The 24946-nt window shown below is 45.9% G+C and overlaps 1 protein-coding gene across 1 annotated transcript in view; it reads right to left on the bottom strand.

Annotated features, from left to right (window-relative positions):
- The window catches only part of SLC12A8 (solute carrier family 12 member 8), a 149929-nt gene that overhangs the window by 103471 nt on the left and 21512 nt on the right, over positions 1-24946 (bottom strand). The window contains exons 2-4 of the mRNA XM_036447075.2: positions 23671-23817; positions 16872-17063; positions 4636-4867 (exon numbers count right to left, since the gene is read on the bottom strand). Of these exons, the coding sequence (XP_036302968.1) occupies positions 4636-4867; positions 16872-17063; positions 23671-23817 (571 nt within the window). The remainder of the gene's footprint in view (positions 1-4635; positions 4868-16871; positions 17064-23670; positions 23818-24946) is intronic.

Genomic DNA, 24946 nt, shown 5'->3' with positions numbered 1-24946 from the left:
CTATAGGAGTGAGAAGATTAGAACAAATAATAACAGGAAGTTCGGGTCAAGAGCTCCAACATCCAATAATGTCAGAATTCAAGAAAACAATACGAAGTGTAAAGCCCTGGAAAACAAAGGAGAAGCAATTGCCAGAGGAATAATTGAAAATTCGAGATTAAAAGTGCCCAGGCCAACGGATAAGAATTTTTCATTATGAGATGTTAGAGCCTCCAGGGTGAGGGGAGGACCGCGCGCACTTTGAGGAGAAGAAAGAGCCGCCCATCAAAAGCAGAAACCAGAACGGGCCACACCGCTGGGCGCCGGAAGGTAGAACAACAATGACTTCAGAATTCTAAGGGAACGCTATTTTCAGCCTGGACTTTCATCTCCCACCGTTCGCATGCGAAAATGGAAAAGTGACATTTTCCGTGGCAGATAGAAGAGGACGTTTTGGCTTCCAGAGGATCGGGACCAACAGCTGGATGCAGAGAAGGCATGTCCCCGCCCGGGAGCTGTGATCCGGGCCGGGGAGGGTCGTCCAGGAGGACGGTGAGCAGGAGTCTCCGAGAGAAGACATAACATAGGAGCCTGGGGGAAATGCCTCTAAGTAGAAAGCTCAATAGAGAATTTTTTTTTATTTTAAATAATGGCAAAAACCTAGAAAATAAAGCTAACAGCCTGGACAGGGTGGCTCAGTGGTTGAATGTCAACCTAATGGACCAGGAGGTCATGGTTTGATTCCTGGTCAGAGTATATGCCCAGGTCATGGGCTTGATCCCCAGTGTGGGCTATGCAGGAGGCAGCTGATCGATGATTCTCTCTCATCATTGATGTTTCTATCTCTCTTTCCCTCTCCCTTCTTCTCTGAAATCAATAAAAATATTTTTAAAATAATAGATTATAGACAATTATATATTGTCTATATATTTTGTGTAGACAATAAAAATATAAATTAAATTATGCTAATGAATGATTTAAGAAAAGCAAATTAAGAGAAAAGGATCACAATTTTGCCCATCACATGGCAGACATGTGAAAGATTAAACATGCTCAATATTATGTAGAGATAGGAAGACAATAACTCTTATAAACGACCGGTGGGACTTCAGAATGGAGCTGCTCCAGGTCTCTAAGGACAAGAGGATCCTGAAATTCATCAGGAAGAGAGTGAGGATGCACGTCCACGCTGAGAGAAAGAGAGAGGAGCTGAGCAGTGTCCTTCCAGCCATGAGAAAGGACTGAGCCCCAACTCTGTGTGTGTAATAAGCCTGTTCAGAAAAAAACAAAACAAACAAACAAACAAAAAAAAACCCTCAACAATAAGAAAACAGCCCAATTTAAAAATGGGCAAAAAATATGAACAGAGGCCTCACTGGAGATGACATGCAGATGTCAAAGCAGCATATGAACGGAAGCTCAGCATCGAATGTCATCAGGGAATTGCAAATTAAAACACGAGATTAGACAATAGACATTAGAACGGCTAACATAAGAATAAAACCGACAATAGCAAATGCTGAAGAAGATGTGGAGGGACAGGAATTCTCACTCGCTGCTGATGGGAATGCAAAGTGGTGCAAAAACACTTCGGAAGATGGTTTGTTAGTTTCTTACAAAGGAAAACACAGCCTTCCCGTACGCCCCAGCAACCATGCTACCGGGTAATTATTCAAATGGGTGAAAAGGTTATATGCCCACAAACATGAGCACCCGGGTGTTTATAGAAGCTTTATTTATAATTGCCAAAAGATGGAAGCAACCAAAATGCCCTTCAGTTGGTGAACGGATTGAAAAAGAAAAAACTGTGGTGCTGCTATCTAATGAAATATTATTCAGTGATTAAAAAAAAAGAAGAAGAAAGAAAGAAAGAAAATAAACAAGCTCTCAAGCCATGACAAGCCATGGAGAAACCTTGACTACATATTGCTTAGTGAGAGAAACCAGCCTGAAAAGGCTGCCTATTATGATTCCAACGCTGACATTCTGGATAAGACAGAACTATAGAGACAGTAAAAGAATCAGTGGTTGCCAGGAGTTCAAGGCAAGGGGTGAGGGGGTGAGGGGGTGCGGCACAGGGGGTTTTTAAGGCCTTAAAACTGTTCTGTATGATATTGTGATGCTGTCAAAACCCATAGAACTATATTGTCAAAACCCATAGAACTATACCGCATAAAGGGCCCATCCTACCCTGAATTATGAACCTTAGTCAATAATAATGTGTCACTGTTGGCTCATCAGTTGTAACAGATGTACCACGCCAATGCAAGGTGTTAATAACGCAGAATGCAGTGGCGGGGAGTGAGGGAAGGAAGATGTGGGAACCTCAGGATTATCTGCTTAATTTTCTGTAAACCTGACACTGCCCTAAAAACTAAAAGCTATTTATTAATTTTTCTTTGAAAAAAAACAAACAAAAAAACAACAACTGTGGTCCAGCTGAATAATGGAATATGGCTGTGGCTTGTCTCTACAGGGTGGGGCAAGGCCAGGAGTACTAGTCAACAGAAGGAAAAGTGGAAGTACAATAAATTAGCCACCCATAATCTCAGCAGAGAGACAATCGCTGGTAACACCCAGGTATGGTTCCTTCCAGTCTTCCTTCCAGTCCTTTTTCAAATGTCTATGTATAAGTCACTTTTTAAAGGACTTGAAGTCATTATGCTAAACCCATTCAGAAGTTTTATGATCTAGTTTTAGCTTGGATTCTTATCCACACACAAAAAAAGTATCCCTGTATAAAACACCGCTGATACCAAAAACAGATCACAGAGGGGCCCGTTGCTATGGGAATGATTGAAAATACATTTCATTCCACACTGCACCCTGCTAATGTGCTGGCCAGAAGGAAGAAGAAATATTTGGAGTTACTTAGACGAGCAGCCAAGAGAAGTTCTAATCAGGAAGAAGGAAAATACATCAGTCTAGTGAGGTTTCAAAGAGGCCAGAGCATCTCCCTGCATCTTCACCAATTACCTCCTTCCAGCAGCCGTACAGATGGAGGGGGAAGCACCCAGGAATCAGATAAGATTCTCGCTCTTTCATGGACAACTGGGTGTCCAGGAGGCAGCAGGTCTCCCTCAGGCTGTGCTTGTCTCTACGCAGGAGTGCGAGGCCAGGAAAAACAACCGCCCCTCCCCTCTGGGGCCGATGCTCCACATACGCAGCAAGCTGCCAGGCCCATTGGCCCGCAGCCCTGGAGTGGGTCTTGGGGGCCCTCTGTCCCTGCTGGGTCACGGGGCCCCTGGAGGCCCTGGGGGAGGGACCAGGATGCCCGGTAGGGGCACTCAGGAAACTCAGGGCAGTGACTCTTTTCCGAAAGAAGAATTTTAACGTATGGAGAAGTGATACGGCCAGATCAGTGTCGCACCAACTAAATTCTGACTTTTATCCAACCAGCATCTTTACGAAAGACAAGCCTGTATAGAATACACGTCAGGAGCAGCCTGAAGGGGGAAAGCAGAGCTGCTATCATGAAACGACAGCCGGTATGAAGACAGGCCCGGGTTCCTACTCAGGGGACGGTTCCGCTTTAGAATCCCACAGACCTAGTTCATTCCCAGCTCTGCCATGCATTGCCATGAGTTATAATCTCTGAGCTCTGTTTCCTGTCTGCAAAGTGGGTATAACTGTTCCCTCATGAGGCCGTGGGAAGAAAACATTTGAGGTGCTAACAAAATGCCTGGCACACAACTGCTCGGTCCATTGCAGCTGCCATCACCACCACCACTGGAGGCGATTGTGCTGTGGACCAGCTTTTCTTTTTTTCTTTCTTTTCCTTTTCCTTTTTTAACACAGCTGGTGGCCTATCTCCCTTTCCTGGTTCGTATTCCACTGCAGGTACCTGGTCACCTCGCCATATACAGACGAGCCCCCGGAATGCGAACTATCAGGCAGTTAACCCTCTTCTGCTGCGTCCTGGGGAGAGCTTTGCCCTCTGGACAGAAAGACTTTTGCTGCCAAACCAACACAAATCACAACGTTACGGAGTCATGGACGGTCTAGGTCAGACCTTCTCACTCAACGCATAAGGGCTGAGGATAGAGTTGCCAACGCAGGTTAGAGCAGCGATCCCCTGATGATCATCAGTACCTGACATCATTGCAGAGTATTCCTGCCTGTTTATTTTCTGTCTTTAGCCTTAGTTAATAGATTTGTATATTTACTTTGAAAAAAAATTGTAATAAACAAAATTATAGGTAATCAAACCTATATCTGCCTCCATTTCCCCAAAATGACAATTAACATTTTTTATGTTTACATCCAATCCTTTGAAATAATTTTTTAAGGATGATAGATAAAGTTAGTCCATTTTCTTCCTGAAATAGTCCAGCTCTATTTCTTGCCCACTCCCCTAATCACCATTACGAGTTTGATGTTTTTATACCCAGCTCAATGTTATTGTCTTACCTAAATTTTCAGGGATTTTATAACAGAAGACAGAAACATGGAACACGTACTAAGTGAAAATGTCTATGTGAGGAAAATGTCCATGTCTTTCTGCAGCTACACTAAGTGTAGCCTCTGAACCTGCACCAGGACATCCCCACGCACCTGCCCGGAACCGCACACACTGGCAGGCAGAGCATGCGGGGAGTGAGCTTCAAGAAAGCGGCGCAGACGCTGTAAGGCCAGCGACCGGCCTCCCAAGCTTACCTGGGTCCAGGTGTGTGAAAGAGCCCACCACGAAGTCCAGGGTGGACACGGCCAGCAGCAGCAGCAGCAGCAGCTGCAGGCGGATGATCCATTTGACACCCGCCAGGTTGATCCCCAGCAAGGCCAGAAGCACCGCGACTGAAATGCCTCGCACGGCCCAGATGTTCCTGAGGCTCAGCAGATCGGAGATGGACTCAGCGAAGCCGGTGATGTACATGGCACCTGCAACACACTGACAGGAGGTTCGAGGTAGGAAGAGTCTATGGAGAGAGCATCCGGGGCCACTGGCCAGCGCGGCCCGGCCCTCAGGACCCCGCTCACCCCTGTGAGCATGGGGCATGGGGACCAGCGCGGAGTTAAAGGATCCCTCCCTCCCAGGAACCCTGCCTCACTCCCATTTATTCCCACCACCTCTCCACCATCATCCAGAGGGGAGGATGAATACCCACCCCGGCCTAGAGCTCGCTGATGGTCAGTGCGAACTCACAGGAACAGATCAGGGGCAGGGATGGAATTGGGGGCCGAAGAGTCTTTGGGCTTCTCTGCATTATTCAGGAACTAATCAGAGATCAAAAACACACATGGGCTGCCATCTCAGAGCCTGGAGGGGCACTGAAGCAAACCCTTTTTTCCCCCCTCCATGTCCTTGTAGGTCACTGTTATTTTTTAAAAAATTATCTAAAACTTGGAAATAAGAAAAAACGTAAGCCGCACATCTTCTCAATCACATAAAGGCTACCCAAGGACTACCTCAGTGAACGTATTTAGTTCTGCTCACTGTTTTCTGATTACATGTATTAAATGTCCCAGAACTAGTGGTTACATGTTAACTTACAGATTTTTTTCACCAACAGAGATGCAAATAACTTCTGCCCAGTGGGACAGATCACCCAAAAGATTTTACATATTGCTTGTCTGCAAAGTGGGTTTAACTGTTCCCTAATGAGGCCGAGGGAAGAATAACATTTGAGGTGCTAACAGAACGCCTGGCACACAACTTGCTGTTCTATAAGACACTAATCTGTCCTGTGACTAACCCGGCAGTCTTACCCTTACATTTACTTATGAAGTTGCCTAACTGTTCATGTATGGACTTGGTCTGTGTTCATCTAGCACCCCTACCTAGCATCCCAACTGCTCGTTAACATCTTCCTGGCTCCTCCACTAACTGAGTTAGATAAAATCTTTCATGTTTATTTTCTATTTTCCTGAGAGTCACGGTTTTATCTTTTGAAACACGATCTTAAATAAATATTTGAAAATAACACCAGCCTCACTTTCCTAATTCCTCAGCCTCCTTTTCTCGTCAGCAAACATCCCCCAGGAGGCGGGTCACTCACAGCTCTGCTCTGGCTGTTCTCAGAGGGAACACATTCTACTCAGGCCTCCATCGGGTTCCTCCTCTTCCATGAAGCCTTTACGTACCCCCTTTTTCTGAATAAATATGATGCTGACTGTCAGTGCCATGCAATTAATTCTCTGGCCATCTCCTGTTATTTAGTGCCTATAAGTTCTTCTCCCCTCCACCACCAAGAATGCAAACATCTTAAAAAACAAATATTTTTATGCTGACTGCACCTCTTACAATCCCTGCATTTGCGAAGTATGTTGCACGCATTCAATAAGCACTCTGCAATATGTTTACTTTATGAAAAGTACCCTGGGAAGCAGGAACTGGTAAGTCCCAGCCTTTTATGTAAAGGCCAGAAGGTCATATAATTTCTGCTTTTGAGGGGAGCTCAAAGGAGGCCCCACTGTTCACTGAGATTGGTTCACTAACATACCAACGGTATCAATCTTCCCCAAATTTGTAGTAGGCATTTCCATCTATATTTGGGTAAACAGGGAAGGAGCCCAGTAAATGTGGGGGAAATGCAATCATCTCTGAGAGGGAGACAGATTAAATGGGATAATAGATAGATGATAGATAGATAGATAGATAGATAGATAATAGATAGATAGATCTATGTTTCCTGCATTCACCTCAGAACTCAAACTTACTCTTGACCAAATACCAAGAGTGTGATGGGGATAATGGGCTAATTCATCAGTATGCGAGCAGGTCAACAGGATTCTTCATGGTCAATTGTGTCAGAGATTAAAAAAACAATTGATAACAATGCGGCCATGATGTCATCTGCGTGGCATCTCCTTCCCAGGCATCCAATGGCTCTGACATGCAGAGGGGGACGGCCCAACTTGAACGTGACCATTTGCATCTGGAGCCTCCAAACCGATTGCTTCTTTTTCCAGCTGGAGGACAAAACTTGCTCACATGAAGTAGGCCAAGCAGAAAACACTGCCCTCTCTCAGGTCCACGCCTGAAATCACTGTTTTGCCCAAAGAGGCCAGTAACAGAAAAAGGAAAGGCTCATGAGGATGCGTGAGAGAGCATAGGGGTGAGGAGCACAGACCATGGGATGAGACTATCTAAGGCCAAATCCTGGGACTTAATAAAAGGAAAATAGGAAATTAATGAAATAACAAAAGAAAGAAAAGAAATTAATGAAATAACAAAAGAAAATAACAAAAGAGAGGACACAGTGAACAAAAGCTGATCTTTTCAGAGATCAATAAGATACAAGAAATGAGAAAAGGAAGAAACCTACTCTTATAGAAGAGAGTAAAAAAATGAAGACAAGATGCCCTGCCCAGTGTGGCTCAGTTGGTTGGAGCATCATTCCCACGCATGGATAGGTTGCGGGTTCAATTCCCAGTCAGAGCACGTACCCAGGTGAGGGTTGGGTCCCCAATTCATACAGGAGGCAACCAATCAGTGTTTCTCTTTCCTTCTCCTTTTCTCTTCCTCTAAAATCAATTTAAAATGTCTTTTAAAAAGAATGAAGACAATATGAACATGCCCGACACGATGGTACATTCACATTACACAGTACTAAGTCACTAGTTTAAAAGCATGGGCTCAAATTGGCCTGGTTGGGATGTCCATGGCTTATTATGTAAGGAATACAGCCAGGGAACAGAGCGTGAAATCTGTCCCCATTTCCATAAAAGCAAGCAGCACTTCAGAAGCGCATACACGTGTGTAGAGGAGCATGGGGGAAGGTGCCCTGCCAGGACACGAAGTGGTCACATGGCGACCTCAGGAGTGTGAGGGAAACTCACGTGTTCTTTACTTTATCTCCGCTGTGTTAACTGGTTACAAGGAATATAATTCTGTAATTTTTAAAATACTTTCACGAAGGAAAAATAAAAGCAAACATATTAAGAGCATTGTTCTGTTTATGCAACAACTACATCTGGGTACATACAACACATCCACGTGGAGAAGAGCAGCCCAGCATCTGGGTTCCCTGCACCCAGCTCCCGGCCAGCAAACCCAGACTGGCCTGAGCGCCGCCTCCCCCGGAAGGGGGTGGACAGCGACCACTAGCCCGTCCCCCGAGCTACCCAGCCACCCCGAGGTAGGAACCGTGACTCTTCTGTTGGTTTGTTTGATGGATAAACATCCCCCGAGTTTATCATATTTTTAAAGTATTTTTAATCTCCTCTTAAAGTTTATCATCAAGGCATTCCTTTTCCCTGTTCATGCTCCACAGAGAAGCTTCTCGCCCACTGGCACAGGAATCGGGGATGCCCCCTCCCACTTTAAAAAGAGAGGGTGACCTGTTTTCAGGGTGTAAAACCCGCTTCCAATGAATTTTGTTTAGAAAAACTGAACCTCCACAATCACAGACATTTTTTTGTCTTTGAGAACCGACCTGGAAGACCAGGGCTGCCCCTCCGTAGGCCTCCCCGTCTGACACAAAGTCCCTGGTTCAAGGTTCCAGCTGGTTGACCCTATGTGCCCACCGTGCAAACCTCAGGCTTTTGTCAGGTCTTCTCTGGTATGCCACTGCTTTCCCACGGGGCCCAGCACAGGGCAGGGAGGCACTAACGAAGCTTTTAGACATCACGGTCCAGGCTGAAGCTGGGTATTTGGTGGGGGGGGTAAGCAGCCCCAATGAAGCCCCCAGGTCCGCAAGTTGAGTGGGGCAGGGATTAGCAGGGGCTTCCGTTCACCGTCTCTCCCACGGCCAAGGGGTCGGGTCCACACAGCAGGCCTGCCATCGACCTCTCAGAGGGACGAGGGGGAAGGGTTTGGGAGGTGCGGGGCAATGGAAAATGTTTGCAAGTTTTAAAAATAATTATTTGAAGTGTTTATATCTTCTACATTTTAATGTTCTAGGGCAGTGGTCGGCAAACTCATTAGTCAACTGAGCCAACTATTGATATCAACAGTACAGAGGTTGAAATTTCTTTGAGAGCCGCATTTTTTAAACTTAAACTATATAGGTAGGCACATTGTTATAAACTTAATTAGGGTCCTCCTAAGCTGGCCTTTGTTAAAAACTCAAAGGGCCAAAGAGCCGCATGTGGCTCGAGAGCCGCAGTTTGCTGACCACTGTTCTAGGGCAAGCAAGTCAAACTCGCAGCCTGCGAGCTGCAAGCCCACAAAGAATATTTTTTCGGCCCAGCCAATATAAGGTATGTAAGAAACATTTTAATAAAAAATTTGTAAATTAATTTTTACAATACCCTGTTATACATAACTAGAGGCCCAATGCATGAAATTCATGTAAGGGGCTTGGCCCCCACCGCCATAGTGTCTGCCTCTGCCCCAGTCCCTGCCCCGCCAGGACAGCTGCCTCCTCTGCCTGCCCCCCACTTCCTGCCTGCCCTCCCGCCCTCCCTACCCTGCTTCCACAGCTGCCTCGGCCCTAGCAGCCCTGGCTTTATCTGGAGGGTTGTTCAGAAGAATGTCTGGAAGGACATTGGCCTAATTAGCATATCATGCTTTTATTATTATAGATTATTAATAACAAACTATAACGTTTGCTAATGACTGATTACTATAATTGTGTTGCATTCATTTCCCTTATGCGCCTTACGCACAGGCACACCATTTCTCTCCGCTAATACTAGCAGCGAATATTTTAGCAGCCCATAGCCACGTCATTAGTCTTGTACTGACTTGTTTGGTATGCACAACAGGAAATATTTCGCTTTTGGAGAATAAAAAAATAGGTCTATCTGTGTTATGCTTATTAATTTATTCAGTGTCTGGTAAGTTAATGTCCAAGAAAAAATATTTATTTTTATTAAAAATAAATGCTCTATTATTTTATGTTAATGATTACTTATTTATTTCAGCCCTTTGTATGCAGCCTGTCTCTATTGAAATGAACCCACGTTTCTATGAAAATTGAAGCTTTTGTTTTTTTGTGGCCCACATAAGCTTAAACCTTGTTTATTTGCCTGTGTTAGCCTTTGAGTCTGACATGCTTGCTCTAGGGCACATGTGTCAAACACAAGGCCCTCGGGCCAAATCCGTCCCGCCAGGCCTTGCTATGTGGCCCGAACCGTGCTGTCATCACTGCACTCCGCTGCGTTTCCATCACAATGACAGTTTGACTGTTCAGTAAACCATTCGGCCCGCGATTTAGGCTGGATTTTAGATTTTGGCCCCTTCTCTGATTGAGTTCGACACCCCTACTCTAGGGCAAAGGTCTGCAAACTTCACCCCACTGGCCAAACCCTGCTCTGTCTGCTTTAGGAATAAAGTTTTATTGGAACAGAGCTATGCCCATTTCTTCAGATTGTCTGTGGCTGTGTTTGCACTACCACAGCAGTAGTGTGACAGAGACATGTGAGTTACAAACACTAAGATTTGCACTGGCTGGCCCTTTACAGAAGAAGCTCACTGACCCCTGTTCTCAGGCAAACAGGCCCTCTGCTCTGGCGATCATTAAAAAGCAAAAATTCTCTGAGCAAGCATGCCCCAAAGGAGGGCATGAGGGGTTCACAAGGATTATTACTACTACTTCTTTCAAACTCTGGAAGAAGAAAGATCTCAAATCAATGGCCTAGTCGTCCATCTCAAGGAACTAGAAAAGAAGAGCAAACCAAACTCAAAGCAAATAGAAGAAAACAATAAAGATTGAAGCAGAAATAAATGAAGTAGAGCCGAGAAAACCAACAGAGAAAATCATCAAAATCCAATCTTGCTTCTTTGCAGACAAACCTTTGATGGATTGACCAAGCAAAACAGAGAGAAGACTCAGATTGTTAAAATCGGGCATGAAAGAGAAAACATCACTACCAATCTTACAGAAACAAAAGGATTATAAGGGAATCTGTGACATGCATGCCGATAAATAAAATAAACTAGATTAAATTGGTCAATTCCTAGAAAGACACAGACTACTAAAACTGACTCAGGAAGAAAAAGAAAATTGGGATATGCCTATAAAAGTAAAGAGAAAGATCTTGTAATCAAAAACTTCCTACAAAGAAAAGCCCCAGACCAGACAGTCTTATTGCTAAATTGTCCTAAACATCTAAAGGATTAATACCAATCCTTCACAAACACCTCCCAGTTTCATTCCATGAGGATACTATTGTCCTGATACCAAAACTAAGCAGAGATACCATGAGAAAAATGCGGACCAATATCCTTCATGAACATATTTGCAAAAATCCTCAACAAAATACTGGCAAATGGACCCCAGCAGCACAGAAACAGGATTATGCCATGCCCTGCTCCAGAGCCCTAGCCCAGAGCAGCAGCTGATGAAGCAGAGGCACAGGAGGCACCAATCCGGGGGCAAAGGAGTTTTTGACCTGGCCTGAAAGAAAAGCAAGCAAAGCAAGCAGGGAATTGGATGTGATAGCCACTCGCAGTAGCTGCCAGTGATCAGAAAACATCTTGTGAACATCCTTCCCTCCAATCAGCCCTTGTACATGAGAATCGGCGTCCTACTGCTCTCCCTCTGTGATGGGTCTTTCCCACCCATTTGGCACTGGTCCCTCCTCTGTGGTATCTGCTTCAAGAAGCAAAGCTGCTGTCTACTCAGGGAGCGAGAAAAGTGTCCATCTTGCAGCCTGCTCGGCTTTAAATAGCAGAAAAGTTAAAAAAAAAAAAATCAATGTGTAAATCCCCAGGGCAGTAAAATAAACTGGCTGGTTATTACTCACCTTCCAAGCCACTAAGCTGAAAGAGCTCTCTCACACTCTGGTCAAGACGGCAGCGTAGGTAAATACCGTGCTGGCCTTCTCCCACGACCACATCACATTTCCCACTAACCTACAGAAGAACCATCACTGAGAACTGCCTGAAGTCTAGGCGAACATAGCCCTCTAACTAAGGACACGGAGAAACCACATAAAGACTGGTAAGAGGAGCAGAGGCATGGGACAGGCTAGTCCCACACCCAGGTGTGACGGATAAAAATCAGGATTTCTCTGCTGGCCAGGTCCTTCCTGAGGAGCCAGGGGTCCCAGCCCCAGACCAGGCTCCTCAGCCCGGGGTTCCGGGGCCAGGAAAAGAAGTCCCCATAACTTCTGGCTGTGAAAGCCAGCAGAAGTTGTGGCTGAGACAGAGGCTGCTGGAGTCCCAGGTGTTCCTCTTAAAGGGCCTGTTCTGGACTGACGCACCCATGCTGAGCCCCAGCTCTAGGGCAGCAGCTCAAAACATGCCAGGAACATACAGGGAAGAAATGAATTACCTGGAATTAGGTGAGGGCTGGAGGGGCAGCTTTGTCCTGGACAGAAGTGCTGGCAGAGGCCATTGTTCCCTGATGAGCCCTCAGCCTGCAAGCACAGGTGGGCCTCCTATCTGAGTCTCCATCAGCCTGGCTACCACTGTTCACTCGTCCTAGCGATTCCCTGAGACCCCGCCCCATCCAAGAGTTTACAGTGGCTTTTCCATGCAAATGCCCTGTCTTAGTTCAAACTGTCAACTTTTCTAAAATCTCTCAACGGCTCACAAACCACAAACAAGCAGCATTGGCCTGAGCATGCCCCACATCTCTTGCTAAGTAACCCCAGACCCGGCACTAGTGGCAACCAGCCTGGGTTTGTAGCTTAGCCTCTCTCAGACACCTCTAAGCCCAACACAAGTGGTACCATCTGCGGATCACTTTGTAGCTCATACCAGGTGGCCCCAGTCAGAGCAAAGGCAGCAGCTGACCTTGGCCTGCACCAGATTCCCTCCCAAAAAGCCCTGAACCAACACACCTCATGACCAGCTTCAGATCATAACAGAGCATCACTTAACGACCTCCACAAATGACACACCCAAAGGGTGGAATTGGCAGGCATCAGGGCTCCGCTAAAGTGAGTCAGCCTGCTCCCTGGGACAGCCCCTGCAGAAGGCTACTTTGTTATAGTCACAACCACTTCTCACAGCCAATCAGCTTAAGGGTCAGTTCCCCCCATTGGCATGCCAACAACAACCAAGACTCAACTACAACAGGAAGAAACATACAACTCACACAAGGGACTCACCTGGAGCACCCAGCTTGAGTGGCTAGGGACTGCACCAATGGACCCCACAGGACACCTCCTACATAAGGCCTCTCTACCAAGACTGGGAGATGAAGAGGCTCTACTTAATACAAAAAAAACAAACACAGGGAGGCAGCCAAAATGAGGAGACATGTCCCAAATGAAAGAATAGAACAACACTCCAGAAAAAGAATTAAACAAAGTGGAGACAAGCAATCTACCAGACACAGAGTTCAAAACATTGCTTATAAAGAAAAACAAAATAAACAATACACACATTAATTATAAGGCTGCTCAATGAACTCAGTGAGAACTTTAGCAAAGAGATAAAAAACAAAAAAATGAGATAGAAAATGTAAAAAAGAATCAGTCAGAAATTAAGAATACAATAACTGAAATGAAGAATACATAAGAGGGAATCGACAGTAGATTAGATGAAGCAGAGGATCAAATCAGTTATTTGGAAAAGAAGGTAGCAGAAAACACCCAATCAAAACAGGAAAGAGAAAGAGGAATCAAAAAATGTGAGGATAGTTTAAGGAGCCCCTGGGACAACACCAAGCATACCAACCATGGGGATACCAGAAAGCAGTGAGAGAGAGCAAGGAATTAAAAAACCTATTTGAAGAAATAATGGTAGCCAATCAATGTTTCTATCCTAATCTGCTGTAGAAAATAGACATACAAGTCTGGGAATAGCAAAGAGTCCCCAAAAAGATAATTAAAATGGCAAAGGTTAAAGACAACAAGAGAATCTTAAAGCAGCAAGAAAAAAGCGGTTAGTTACCCACAGAGAAGTTCCCGTAAGACTATCAGCTGATTTTTCAACAGAAATTTTGTAGGCCAGAGAGAGTAGCATGGAATAGTCGAAGTGTTGGAAACAAGGACCTACAGCTGAGCTTACACTATCCAGCAAGGCTATCACTCAGAATCAAATGACAGATAAAGAGTTTCCCAGGCAAGAAAAAGAAAAAGCTTAGGGAGTTCATCACCATCAAACCTGTATTATAAAAATTGTTAAAGGCACTTCTCTAAGAAGACCCCCCCAATAAATCAATCAATCAATCAATCAATCAATCAATGCTCTAGCTGGTTTGGCTCAGTGGATAGAGCATCAGCATGCAGACTGAAGCGTCCCAAGTTCAATTTCAGTCAAGGGCACATGCCAGGGAAGTGGGCTCGAACCCCAGTAGGAGGTGTGCAGGAGGCAGCTAGTCAATGATTCTCTCTCATCTGATGATTTTATCTCTCTTTTCCTCTCCCTTCCACTCTAAAATTAATAAAAATATTTTTTAAGAAAATATAAAAAATATGGATAATAAAATGGCAATAACTAAATATCTATCAATAATTCTTTAAATGTAAATGGATTAAATGCTCCAATCAAAAGACATACGGCTGCTGAATGGATAAGAAAACAAGACACATACATGTGCTGCCTACAAAAGACTCACTTCAGATCCAAATATACACAGACTGGAAGTAAAAGGATGGAAAAAGATATCTCATGCACATGGAAACCCAAGGAAAGCTGGAGTAGCAATAACTACATCACACGAAATGAACTTTAAAACAAAGGTACAACAAGAGAGAAAAAAGAACCCAGCAATTCCACTTCTGAAGAAACCCAAACACTAATTAAAAAAGACATACGCGCCCTGGCCAGTGTGGCTCAGTTGGTTGGAGTGTCGACCCGTACACAAAAGGTAGTGAGTTTGTTTCCTGATCAGGGCACATACCCAGGTTAGGGTCCAATCAATGTTTTTTCTCTCTCTTTCCCTCCCTCTCTTTAAGATCAATTTTTTAAAGAAAGACATATGCATCCCTATGTTCATTGCAGCATTGTTTACAATAGCCAAGATATGAAAGTAATCTAAATGTCCATCATAGACTAATGGATAAAGAAGTGGTACGAATGTACAATGGAATGTTACTCAGCCATAAAAAGAAGAGTGAAATCTTGGCATCTGCAACAACATGGATGGACCTAGACTGATTATGCTAAGGGAAATAAATTATATAGAGAAAGACTAATACCATATGATTGCACTTATATGTGAAATCTAAAAAGCAAAATAAACAGAACAGAAACAAACTCATACATACAGAGAACATTTTGATGGTTGCCAGATGAAAGGTGGGTATAAAAGGGGAAGGGATTAAGATGTGCAAATTGCCAATTGTTAAAAACAGCCACAGGGATATAAAGTACAGCACAGGGAATCTATAGATATAAAAGGCTATTATGCAAAGTGTCTCTGTGGGAGTTCAACCAAGAGACTAGGAGTTCTATAGCTCACTATGACATCTACTGACCACCAGCAGGTGGTGAGGAATGAAGGAAGGCCCCAGCCGGCAGCTGGAAGACCCTGATTGGCCCTGATTGCCAGCCAGACCTAGTTACCCTACCTGTGCATGAATTTCATGCACCAAGCCTCTAGTATAGTCAATAATCTATAATAATAAAAGTATAATATGCAAATCAACCAAACACTCGAAGAGCAGAACGACCATCTGGACAACCACGCTATGACACACATGGCACCAGGCCAGCCAAGGCGAGTGTGATGTGATTTGTCGGGAAGCCTCACCACTGCCCCACGATTACCCACAGAGGGAGGCCCAGGCCACCAACCGGTGAGCTGTGGCAGACGGGCAAGGCCTCCCTCGGCGGGGCAATGGATCATGTGGCTCCTGGACTTCGAGAGGGTGCAGGCCGGGCTGAGAGACCCCACACCAGGTGCATGATGTATGGTGTCAGATGGCTCCTAGACTTACCCAGGTGATCACTTTGTAAGTTTTATAAATGTCTGCTCACTATGTTGTACACCTGAAACTAATATAATGTTGTATGAAAACAGTAATTAAAAAGTATAAAATTATTTAAAAATAAGTAAAAATGACAATGGCAACAACAACAAAAAAGATCTTTCTCTAGTAAAGGCCATCTTTTTTTTTTAAGAGTTCAGTGACATTCTGTGTGCCTTCTATGCATTGGTCTCTCTCTCTCACACACACACATACATACACACACACACACACACACACACACACACACACACAGCTTTGTGCAGTTGGAGAATCAGATGTATTTATGCTAGAACACCCTGCCCCTGCTGCTTAAAAATAAAAGAAACAAAACCAATGCTTTCTTTGAAGAGACTCGTGTAGTCTTCCTTGGACAAATTCTTTCCATTAAGCTGTTTTTTCAACCACCCACCACCCCTGCACAATCATAAAAGCCTTTTCCATGCTAAGAAGCGCCGACAAAGAGCTGCTGCTTAATGTCTGCACTTGCTTCCTCCGCCATCCTGGTGTTCCAGCTGAAGAAGCCTCGTATTTCTCCCTGCTCGCCAGTTTTCTGACAGCCCCTGGCCACCCTGGCAATGTGGCCTCCTCATTAGTATTCTCCTGCTCAGACAGGTGTCCACACAGGGGGCTTCCAGCCTCCAGGGAAGGCCTCAAGCTATCAATGCACGAGAGCTACGGCTCACTGGAGAAGTGCCTGCTGCGAGGGAAATCCTCTGGCACAGGCAAGGTCTCCCCTCCTCAGAACAAAGTACCCCAGGAACCAGGCCATTCAGCTGCCACCTGGGCTCCGCCCATTGCCGTGCACTCACGCCCCTAGAATGGGCAGCAGGGAAGGTTCCAGCCCAGCCCCTGCCTCCCTGTTCAAATCAGAACTCCATGAGGCAGGCCTGGTGGAGAGCAAGGACCATTGACTGAGGGTCAGGGTCTGGATGGTGGGCTGGGCTCTGCTGCTGAGTTCCCTTTCAGAGTTCCTGTCTTACCATCTATAAAACGGGGGCAATTGTCCCACCCTCATCTCTCCCCAGGTCAAAGTGAGAATGTGGATGAGAGATGGTGGCAAACGGTAGGCGAGGGAAGAGATGCCACACATGCTGGAGGCCTCGGGACACAGTTCCCCTGCCCCAGCAGCCTGGGCTCACCTGTCCAAACACATAGAGTAGCCCGATGGTGCCTCCGGTCTGCCCGCCCAGGACCGAGGAGATCATGGAGTAGACGCCACCGCTGCCAACGCCACAGTGCATCCCGACTCCGATGCCAGACAGCACGGTGACGAGGGCCACCAGGATGACGAAGGACACCAGGAACATGCCCAGGAGCACTCCCGTGTTTCCCTGCAGAACGACAGGCGCAAGGTCAGGGGTTAGGATAAAGAGGCCCCGCCAGATGCAGCCCCTCAAAGGAGCATTGACCACCTCTTCCCCCACCCCCAGAGGTGGGGCAAGTGCCGTCCCACCAGTAGTAAGGCCAGATGAAGGGAAATGTCCTTGCTTCAAATTCTTCAATGACTTCCCATCATCCCCCATAAAGTCAAAGCTGATGAGGCCCCTCCTATTCTGTCCACTCTCTCCCTCCCCAGTCCCTCTCATCCCTTTGCCAACAACACCCCCCCCCCCATTCACTCTGTGCCCCAGTCTAGAGTCACATGCTCTCTCCCCAGCACCCCTCGCCATGCTGATCCCCTGCCTCAAATGCCTTTCCTGCTCAATCCCTTGCCAGGTTCCCTCCAGCACATCCTTTCAGACTTAGTGCGGAGTGTTCCTCCTTCGGGAAGCTGTCCTGTCCCCCTGCTCTGGGCAACCACAGCACCACGACTTCATGCTCTTCGAGCCTGTCTCCACGTCGGTCTTTCCCTCGGGGCCGTGAGCTCTGAGGGAGCAGGATTATGTTTTGTGCAGAGTTTCTCATTTTGCTGATTTTATATTTTTAATGAAATTATATCATTACTTTTTCCTGTGTGTGTGCTTTTATATTGTCTTCACGTGACAATAAAATATCCTGCACCAATCTATAAGTTTCAGTGACAAAACTACCATGTTAACATTTTCCAAATTATAAATATGCTGCCATATTATTCTTTAGTCACTATTGTCTATTTAAAGAAATCAGTTAGGCATGACCTCTACCTGCTTTAATTGTATGCCATCTCCTAGAAGCTCTCCCTGATTTTTGGCATCTCACATTTGCCTTTTCTTCCATGATCAAACATAATTTTTCAGGTACAACTGATGTCAGAACTGAAGCATAGGTCACTTTAGGGAAAAAGGATGTATTTGTGTGGTAGACGCCTCAAAGACGGCTCCAGTGATCCCCAACTACTGGCACTTCAGTCCCTGTGTAATCGCCTCACTTTGGGGCTAGACTCGGTGACTCACTTTTAATAAACAGAATATTTCAGAAGTAAGGGGATGTCACTTCTGAGATGAGGATATAAAAGGACTGTGGCTTTGCCATGGCCAGTGTTGCTCAGTGATTAGAACATTGGCCCTCACACTAAAGGGTGGTAGGTTTGATTCCTGGTCAAGGGCAAGTCCCTGGGTTGCAGGTTCAATCCCCCACCAGTCAGGGTGTGTGCAGGAGGCATCAATTGATGTGTCTCTCTCACACTCTCTCTTAGATTTTGGCCCTGGGGGAAGCAGGCTGCATGGAATGAGACAACCTTGTGAAGAGGCCCACAGGGCAAGGCCTGTCAACAACTACACAAGTGATCTTGAAAATGGTCCTGCCCCAGGAACGCCTTCAGATGAGACTGCAGCCCTGACTGACAGCTCAACTATGACTCCATGACACACTGAGCAGGAGGCACCAGCTCCTGAACACAGAAGCTACAACATAACATAAATGACAGGATGACATATCCATTGCTCTAAGCTGCTAAGTGTTGGGGTAGTTAGTTATGCATCAATAGATGGTTAATACAACTTGTACTTTCACTTTGGGGATAGAACTGACACCAATTGATAACCAGTTCTCAAAAAAATAAATAAATAAATAAACTCCTGAGAGGGTTCAGGGGAGGCCCTTGGACATCAGAACAGAAAGAGGCTACCCTTCTCTCCTCTCACCATTCCAGAACCATCCCCTGCAGGAAGCAGAGCTCTGTAGCTCTGGCTGTCACTGGCCAGGCCTTACTCAGCCACAGTGGTCAGCTGAGGGGCCTCCCTTGGACACAGGCTGGAGAGATGCTGGCAGTGAGGTGGCCCACAGGAAGGGGCACAAACAGAGGTCAACCCCTGAGACTGCCACCAGGATGACAAGTCTGACCTGGAGACTGTTTTTGTAAGTGGGAGCCTCTGTAAATTTGGGTCAGGGGTGAAGGGCATGAATTCTTAGCATCCACACCAGGGAAGTTGCTGACTTGGCCCTGAGCTTTCCACCCATTAATAAAGAAAAAATCCGACCCACACCGGATATGGTTAAGGTTGAACCCTGGGCCAAGGACTTTTGAAAAGGGTGCTTCCATTTTATTTTTAATTCGCACCATTACAAATATTGGATTCTACAAGTCCATAGTTAAAACTCTTTAGTGTGGCCTATCAATTTAAATACACATAAGGGCTAGGTCAAAAGAAATCAATTTTGGGCTCTCTGATATTAAATTAAAATTTATCTGAACATATGAAGGATGAAACTTAAAAAACCTAAATGATAAAAAGTTCACAGTTAAATATTCATTGATACGTCTGTTGCCTTTATCATAAACAATAAATATATCATTAAGAATGCAACTATTTTTGAATCTGCAAGTCAGATGTTATCAAGCAAACTGCAATATATGATCCTCAATCCTTTTAAATATTTAACTCAAAGACCAGTTGGAAAATTCAATAAACTTTAATTTTCCAAATGTTCTCAGAAAGAATTATCAGAAGCATCCTCCTGTTACAAAGCACAGTTGGATAATCCATTTACCTCAAATGAACCTCGTGTGTGCTGTGAGCTGGCAATGAAAGACTCTGATCTCTTATGGACTCGAAGCTCAGGGAGTCGGACAAGGGCTGAGGACGGTCTGGCCTAACCCAGGCCTCCTGAGGGGGCTAAGAACTCCCCCTCCCCTCCCCAGAATCTGCCTGTGGTGGCTGGTTGGTCTAGAAGTGCTAGTCTAGAAGTTACTATAAAGTATTCTCAAGATGAAATTAACATTTGTAATCAGTTGACTTTCAGGAGATTTCCCTTCCATAATATGGGTGGGTCTCATGCAATCAGCCGAAGGCCGTAAGTGCAAAGACTAGGGTTTCCCAAAGAAGGAATTCTTTTTTTTTTTTTTTTTTTTTTTTTTTTTTTTTTTTACTTTCTTTTTTTTTTTTTTTTTTTTTTAATAAGTTTTTATTGTTCATATTATTACAAATGTTCCTTCCCCCCCCCCCCACCATTGCTCTCCTCCACCAGGTTCCCACCCTGCCCTCTGCCCTTTCCCCTCTCCCCATTGTCCTCATCCATAGGTGCACAGTTTATGTTCAGTCTCTTCCCACGCCCCCCCTCTCCCCTTTACCCCAAGAATCGTCAGTTCACTCCCCTTCCATACCTCTGATTCTATTATATTCAACAGTTAATATTGTTCATCAGATTTTTTTAATTTCCTTGGTTTTTAGATTCACTTGTTGATAGTTATGTATTTGTTGTTCATAATTTTTATCTTTGTTTACTTTCTCTTCTGAAAGAACCCCCTTCAGCAATTCATATAATTCTGGTTTGGTGGTGATGAACTCCTTTAGCTTTTTTTTATTAGTGAAGCTCTTTATCTGGCCTTCGATTCTGAGTGATAGCTTTGCTGGGTAGATTATTTTTGGCTGTAGGTTCTTGCTATTCATCACCTTGAATATTTCTTGCCATTCCCTTCTGGCCTGCATGGTTTCTGTTGAGAAGTCAGCTGACAATCGTATAGGTGCTCCTTTGTAGGTTACTACCTTCTTTGCTCTTGCTTCTTTTAATATTCTCTCTTTGTCTTTTGCTCTTGGAATTTTAATAATGATGTGTCTCGGTGTGGTCCTCTTTGGATTCCTTTTGTTTGGAGTTCTGTGCGCTTCCTGGACTTGTAAGTCTAATTCTTTCACCAGGTAGGGGAAGTTTTCTGTCACTATTTCTTTCAGTATGTTTTTGATATCTTGCTCTCTCTCATCTTCTGGGACCCCCATAATTCTGATGTTGGTTCGCTTGAAGTTGTCCCAGAGGTTTCTTACATTATCTTCAATTTTCTGGATTCTCTTGCCTTCTAGCTTCTGTGGAGGAGTGTCTTCTGGCTCTTTATGTTCCAAATCTTTGACTTGATTCTTGCGATCTTCCCTTCTGTTTTTAGGACTCAGTAAAATATTTTTTATTTCAGACAATGTATTCTTTATTTCTTGTTGATCCCTTATCATTTCTTGTTGACTCCTTATTAATTCTAGTTGATCTCTTTTCATATCCTCATAGGCCTTATCCATCTTTTCTAGGAAATTCTTGAAAAACCTTATAAGCGTAGATTTGAACTCTATATCCAGACGCTTTTTGTCCTCCATTTCTTTCTTTTGTGATCTATTTTGTTGTCGCATTTCGCAGTTACAGATGGGATGGGGTTTCAGGGTGGAGCCTGCAGCTTTGGCTTCTGTCAGCCCCGCCCTATGCGGGTCCTTCAGTGCTCGCTGCTGCCGGCGCCTCTGAGAGAAAGGTGCCCTCGATTTTCGCCTGCTGCCAAACAGTCTATGCTCTCCCCCAATGAGCCCGGTATTGGGGTTCAGTTCAGTTGGAAGTGGAGTTGGAGGTGGCGTTCAGAGCAGACTGGAGCCCAGGTCTCCTTCCCGTCAGGGCAATCTCGCGGCACAGCCGACCGTCCCTTCTCTGCGCGCAGTGTGTGCGCCACCGGGACCTACTTTCGCCTCTCCCCGGGGTTCCGCCTTACAGCCCGGCTCCCTATGGCTGAGCCTGAGTCCCCGGGGTCTGGCCCAGAACCGGGTTCAGAGCAGTTGGGGGCCCAGCACAGTCGGAGCTTTTCTCTCCTTTCCGCTCGGGAACGCCCGCCAGGCACTCGGCCTCCCTCCTCTCCGGCTCCGTCCTCTCCGCGCGCCGCGTCTCCGTACCTTGGGCTTTTCCAGCTCCTCCGCGCCTCCTTCTGGTTTTCTCCTTGCTTCTCGCTGTAGAATTTCCAGTCAGTCAACCTTCCTGTAGTTCTGGGCAATGTCCGTTTTATATTTTAGTTGTATTTTATTGAAATTGTTGTGTGCGGCTGCGGCTAGGTGTTCACCTGGGCGCAGCCATCTTGGATCCTCTCCAAAGAAGGAATTCTTTCTCCACATAGCAGCATAGAAATTCTGCCTGAGTTTCCAGCCTTTGCACTCAAGCCTGCAACATCAGTTCTCACTTGAATTTTGCTTGTCCTATAGATTTCGGACTTGCCAGCCCCATAATCATGTGAGTCAATTCCTTAAAATAAATATCGCCCCCACCCTTCTCTCTTTCCACATATACATATATTTATATGAAGAGGAGAAGAGAGGAGAGGAGAGGAGAGCAGAGAAGAGGAGAGGGGAGGGGAGGGGAGGAGGAGGAGGAGGGGGAGGAGGAGGAGGAGGAGGAGGAGGAGGAGGAGGAGGAGGAGGAGGAGGAGGAGGGAGAAAGAAATGGTTTCTCTGGAGAACCCTAATACATTCTACATCTTGGATGGCCCCCTCTCTCTTTTCACCTGTCCAGTCCAGCTCACCTCTCAACACCTGGTTTAACCACATCTCCAGGAAGCTCCCCGGACACCTCAGCAACCTTATACTCACAGTCTTTCCACGCCTGGCGATTTCATGTTGCTTTGAGAACTCTCTTGAATTCCTGATGTAAAACCTAACCACTATGGCTGTCAGCTCACCAGGGAAAGGTACAGGGTCTTACATTTTGCAATCCTACTGGCATGTAGTGTCTGACACACTGTGAACTTTCTATCATTTAGGTTTTTTAAGTTTCTTCCTTCATATGTTCAGATAAATTTTAATTTAATATCAGAGAGCCTGAAAATTGATTTTTTTTTTTTTTTTTTTTTTTACCTAGCCCTTATGTGTATTTAAATTGATTTTAAATACATCAGTGATTCCTCATAGACTGGCCTTTTGTTCTGAGAAGGCTGTTGAGTTCACTGAAGTCTGAGGGAGACGGCACTGTGTGAAGGGCTGGTACCTGCTCAGGACACACATCTACCTGGAAGGTCGCAGGATGCTCTCACGTGAGACATAACAAAGAGGCCCTTTTCCATCTACAGAGGAAGACAAACTAACCCCCAGGGTCTCATGCAAAAGGTGTGCCTCAGGTGGTCTGGCCCTGAGTGTGGGCAGGATGCACCTTTGACCAAGCCTTTCTGTGCATGGGGCGTAGCAGGGGAGGCAACCACACAGGTGAGGAGCTGGTACCACCAGGAGCTGGCACCAGACGAGTGGAAGAATACCAGGAAAGCTGGAGAGGGTCACACACTGCAGGCAAACTTACCTCTCTCTGACCCATCTCTGGTGCCCCCTACAATGGTGCCCCAAATTCTGCACTCATATTCAGTAGTTAAGTCCATGGTGAGGCTGGCATTGAAACCTTTGTGGGAGGCCTATCTTAAAAGCAACGTAACTAGCCGAAACCGGTTTTGCTCAGTGGATAGAGTGTCGGCCTGCAGACTGAAAGGTCCCAGGTTCGATTCTGGTCAAGGGCATGTACATTGGTTGCGGGCACATCCCCAGGAGGAGGTGTGCAGGAGGCAACTGATCAATGTTTCTAGCTCTCTATCCCTCTCTCTTCCTCTCTGTAAAAATATCAATAAAATACATTAAAAAAAAAAAAAAAAGGAACGTAACTATGCCATGTACGTGCTTCCTGCTTCATGTTTCTGGAGCATCTGTGCTTCAGGAAGCTGCTGCCTGCACCGGGGATGCCCCAGAGTGACAGAGCTTCCCATGTCACCGGCCCACAAGACTGCAGGGCCACCACGCCATCACTCACCACCAGCCAGCCGGTCCTCAGGAAAAGGACGACCCCAAAAATGTTGATCATGCAGGACGTGAACACGCCATCCCAGGTCCCGAACAGCACGGGCTCCCATAGGAACAGCTGCACCTTCCACCAGGGCTCGGGCTGGGCCAGGACCCCCTGGAACAGAGCACAGACTCAGCTCAGCACCTGGGCGGACCGGGGAGGGGAAGGGCGGGAAGGGAAGTAGATCAGGAGGAGGTAGGAGAGCTCAGCTTTAAAAGACTCCATCTTACGCCCACCGAGCAGGCTGTCATGCACACAGACAGCATCGTGAAGGCTGAGTCTGCAAAGGGTCCCTGTTCTCTCCTCACGGCAGCGATTCCTGCACCATGCGGAGCAGAGACCAGTGGTTCAGCCAACACGGTCCCTTTCCTTCTGGCCACTCCGCAGGGAGGTGTGGCCGGGGACTGAGTTTGGCCCCGGGAATACAGGTCACTTCTAGCTGAGAGGGACGCTGGTTCCCGCTCAGAGAGGTCATGAGCTCTGGGTAATGGCCCTGTCCCTTACAGCCCTCCAGTCCCGGGACAGCAGCCGCCGGCACCTCCTAATCTTTGGCCTTACTTCACATCTTTTGCTCCTCTGGTCCTTCTAACACCTGTGATGAATTCTGCGTATCAAATTCCCTGTTTAAAATACCTAGAGTTGCCGAAACCAGTTTGGCTCAGTGGATAGAGTGTCAGCCTGCGGGCTGAAGGGTCCCAGGTTTGATTCTGGTCAAAGACATGTACATCCCCAGTGGGAGGTGTGCAGGGGCAACTGATTGATGTCCTCTCTCATCGATGTTTCTAACTCTCTACCCCTCTCCCTTCTTCTCTGTAAAAAATCAATAAAATATATATACATATATTTTTTTTAAATAAAATACCTAGAGCGATTTCTGTTTTCCTGACTGAACAGGCTTCTAATACAGAATCCTATGGGCAGTTGTCTAGGATCAGAGGCTGATAAGAAGTTGAATAGTCCCCTTCCTCATTTCTCCAATTCAAAAATAATGAAGGCACTTGCGGAACACTCAAATGGGAAACTCTACTAGGGAGACTAAACCTTGTGGAAATACTAAAATGACCTTAAAACCAGGAGCAACTCATGCCGCGAACTGCTCCCACAGCGGCTTTGTGATTAAATCAGACGTGAGCGGAGTCCTCGGACACCCTCCACGACAGTGACTCTCCCCGGGAAAACCGGGGAACCACTGTGAAGCCGTGTGCAGGGCGTCTCCCTGCTGTGTGCCTGCGACCCCTCAGCA

The sequence above is a fragment of the Pipistrellus kuhlii genome, unplaced genomic scaffold, assembly GCF_014108245.1.
Source record: "Pipistrellus kuhlii isolate mPipKuh1 unplaced genomic scaffold, mPipKuh1.p scaffold_m20_p_2, whole genome shotgun sequence".
Lineage (NCBI taxonomy): Eukaryota > Metazoa > Chordata > Mammalia > Chiroptera > Vespertilionidae > Pipistrellus > Pipistrellus kuhlii.
Note: the sequence above shows the minus strand (reverse complement) of the source record. Positions and strands in the feature narration are given on the sequence as shown.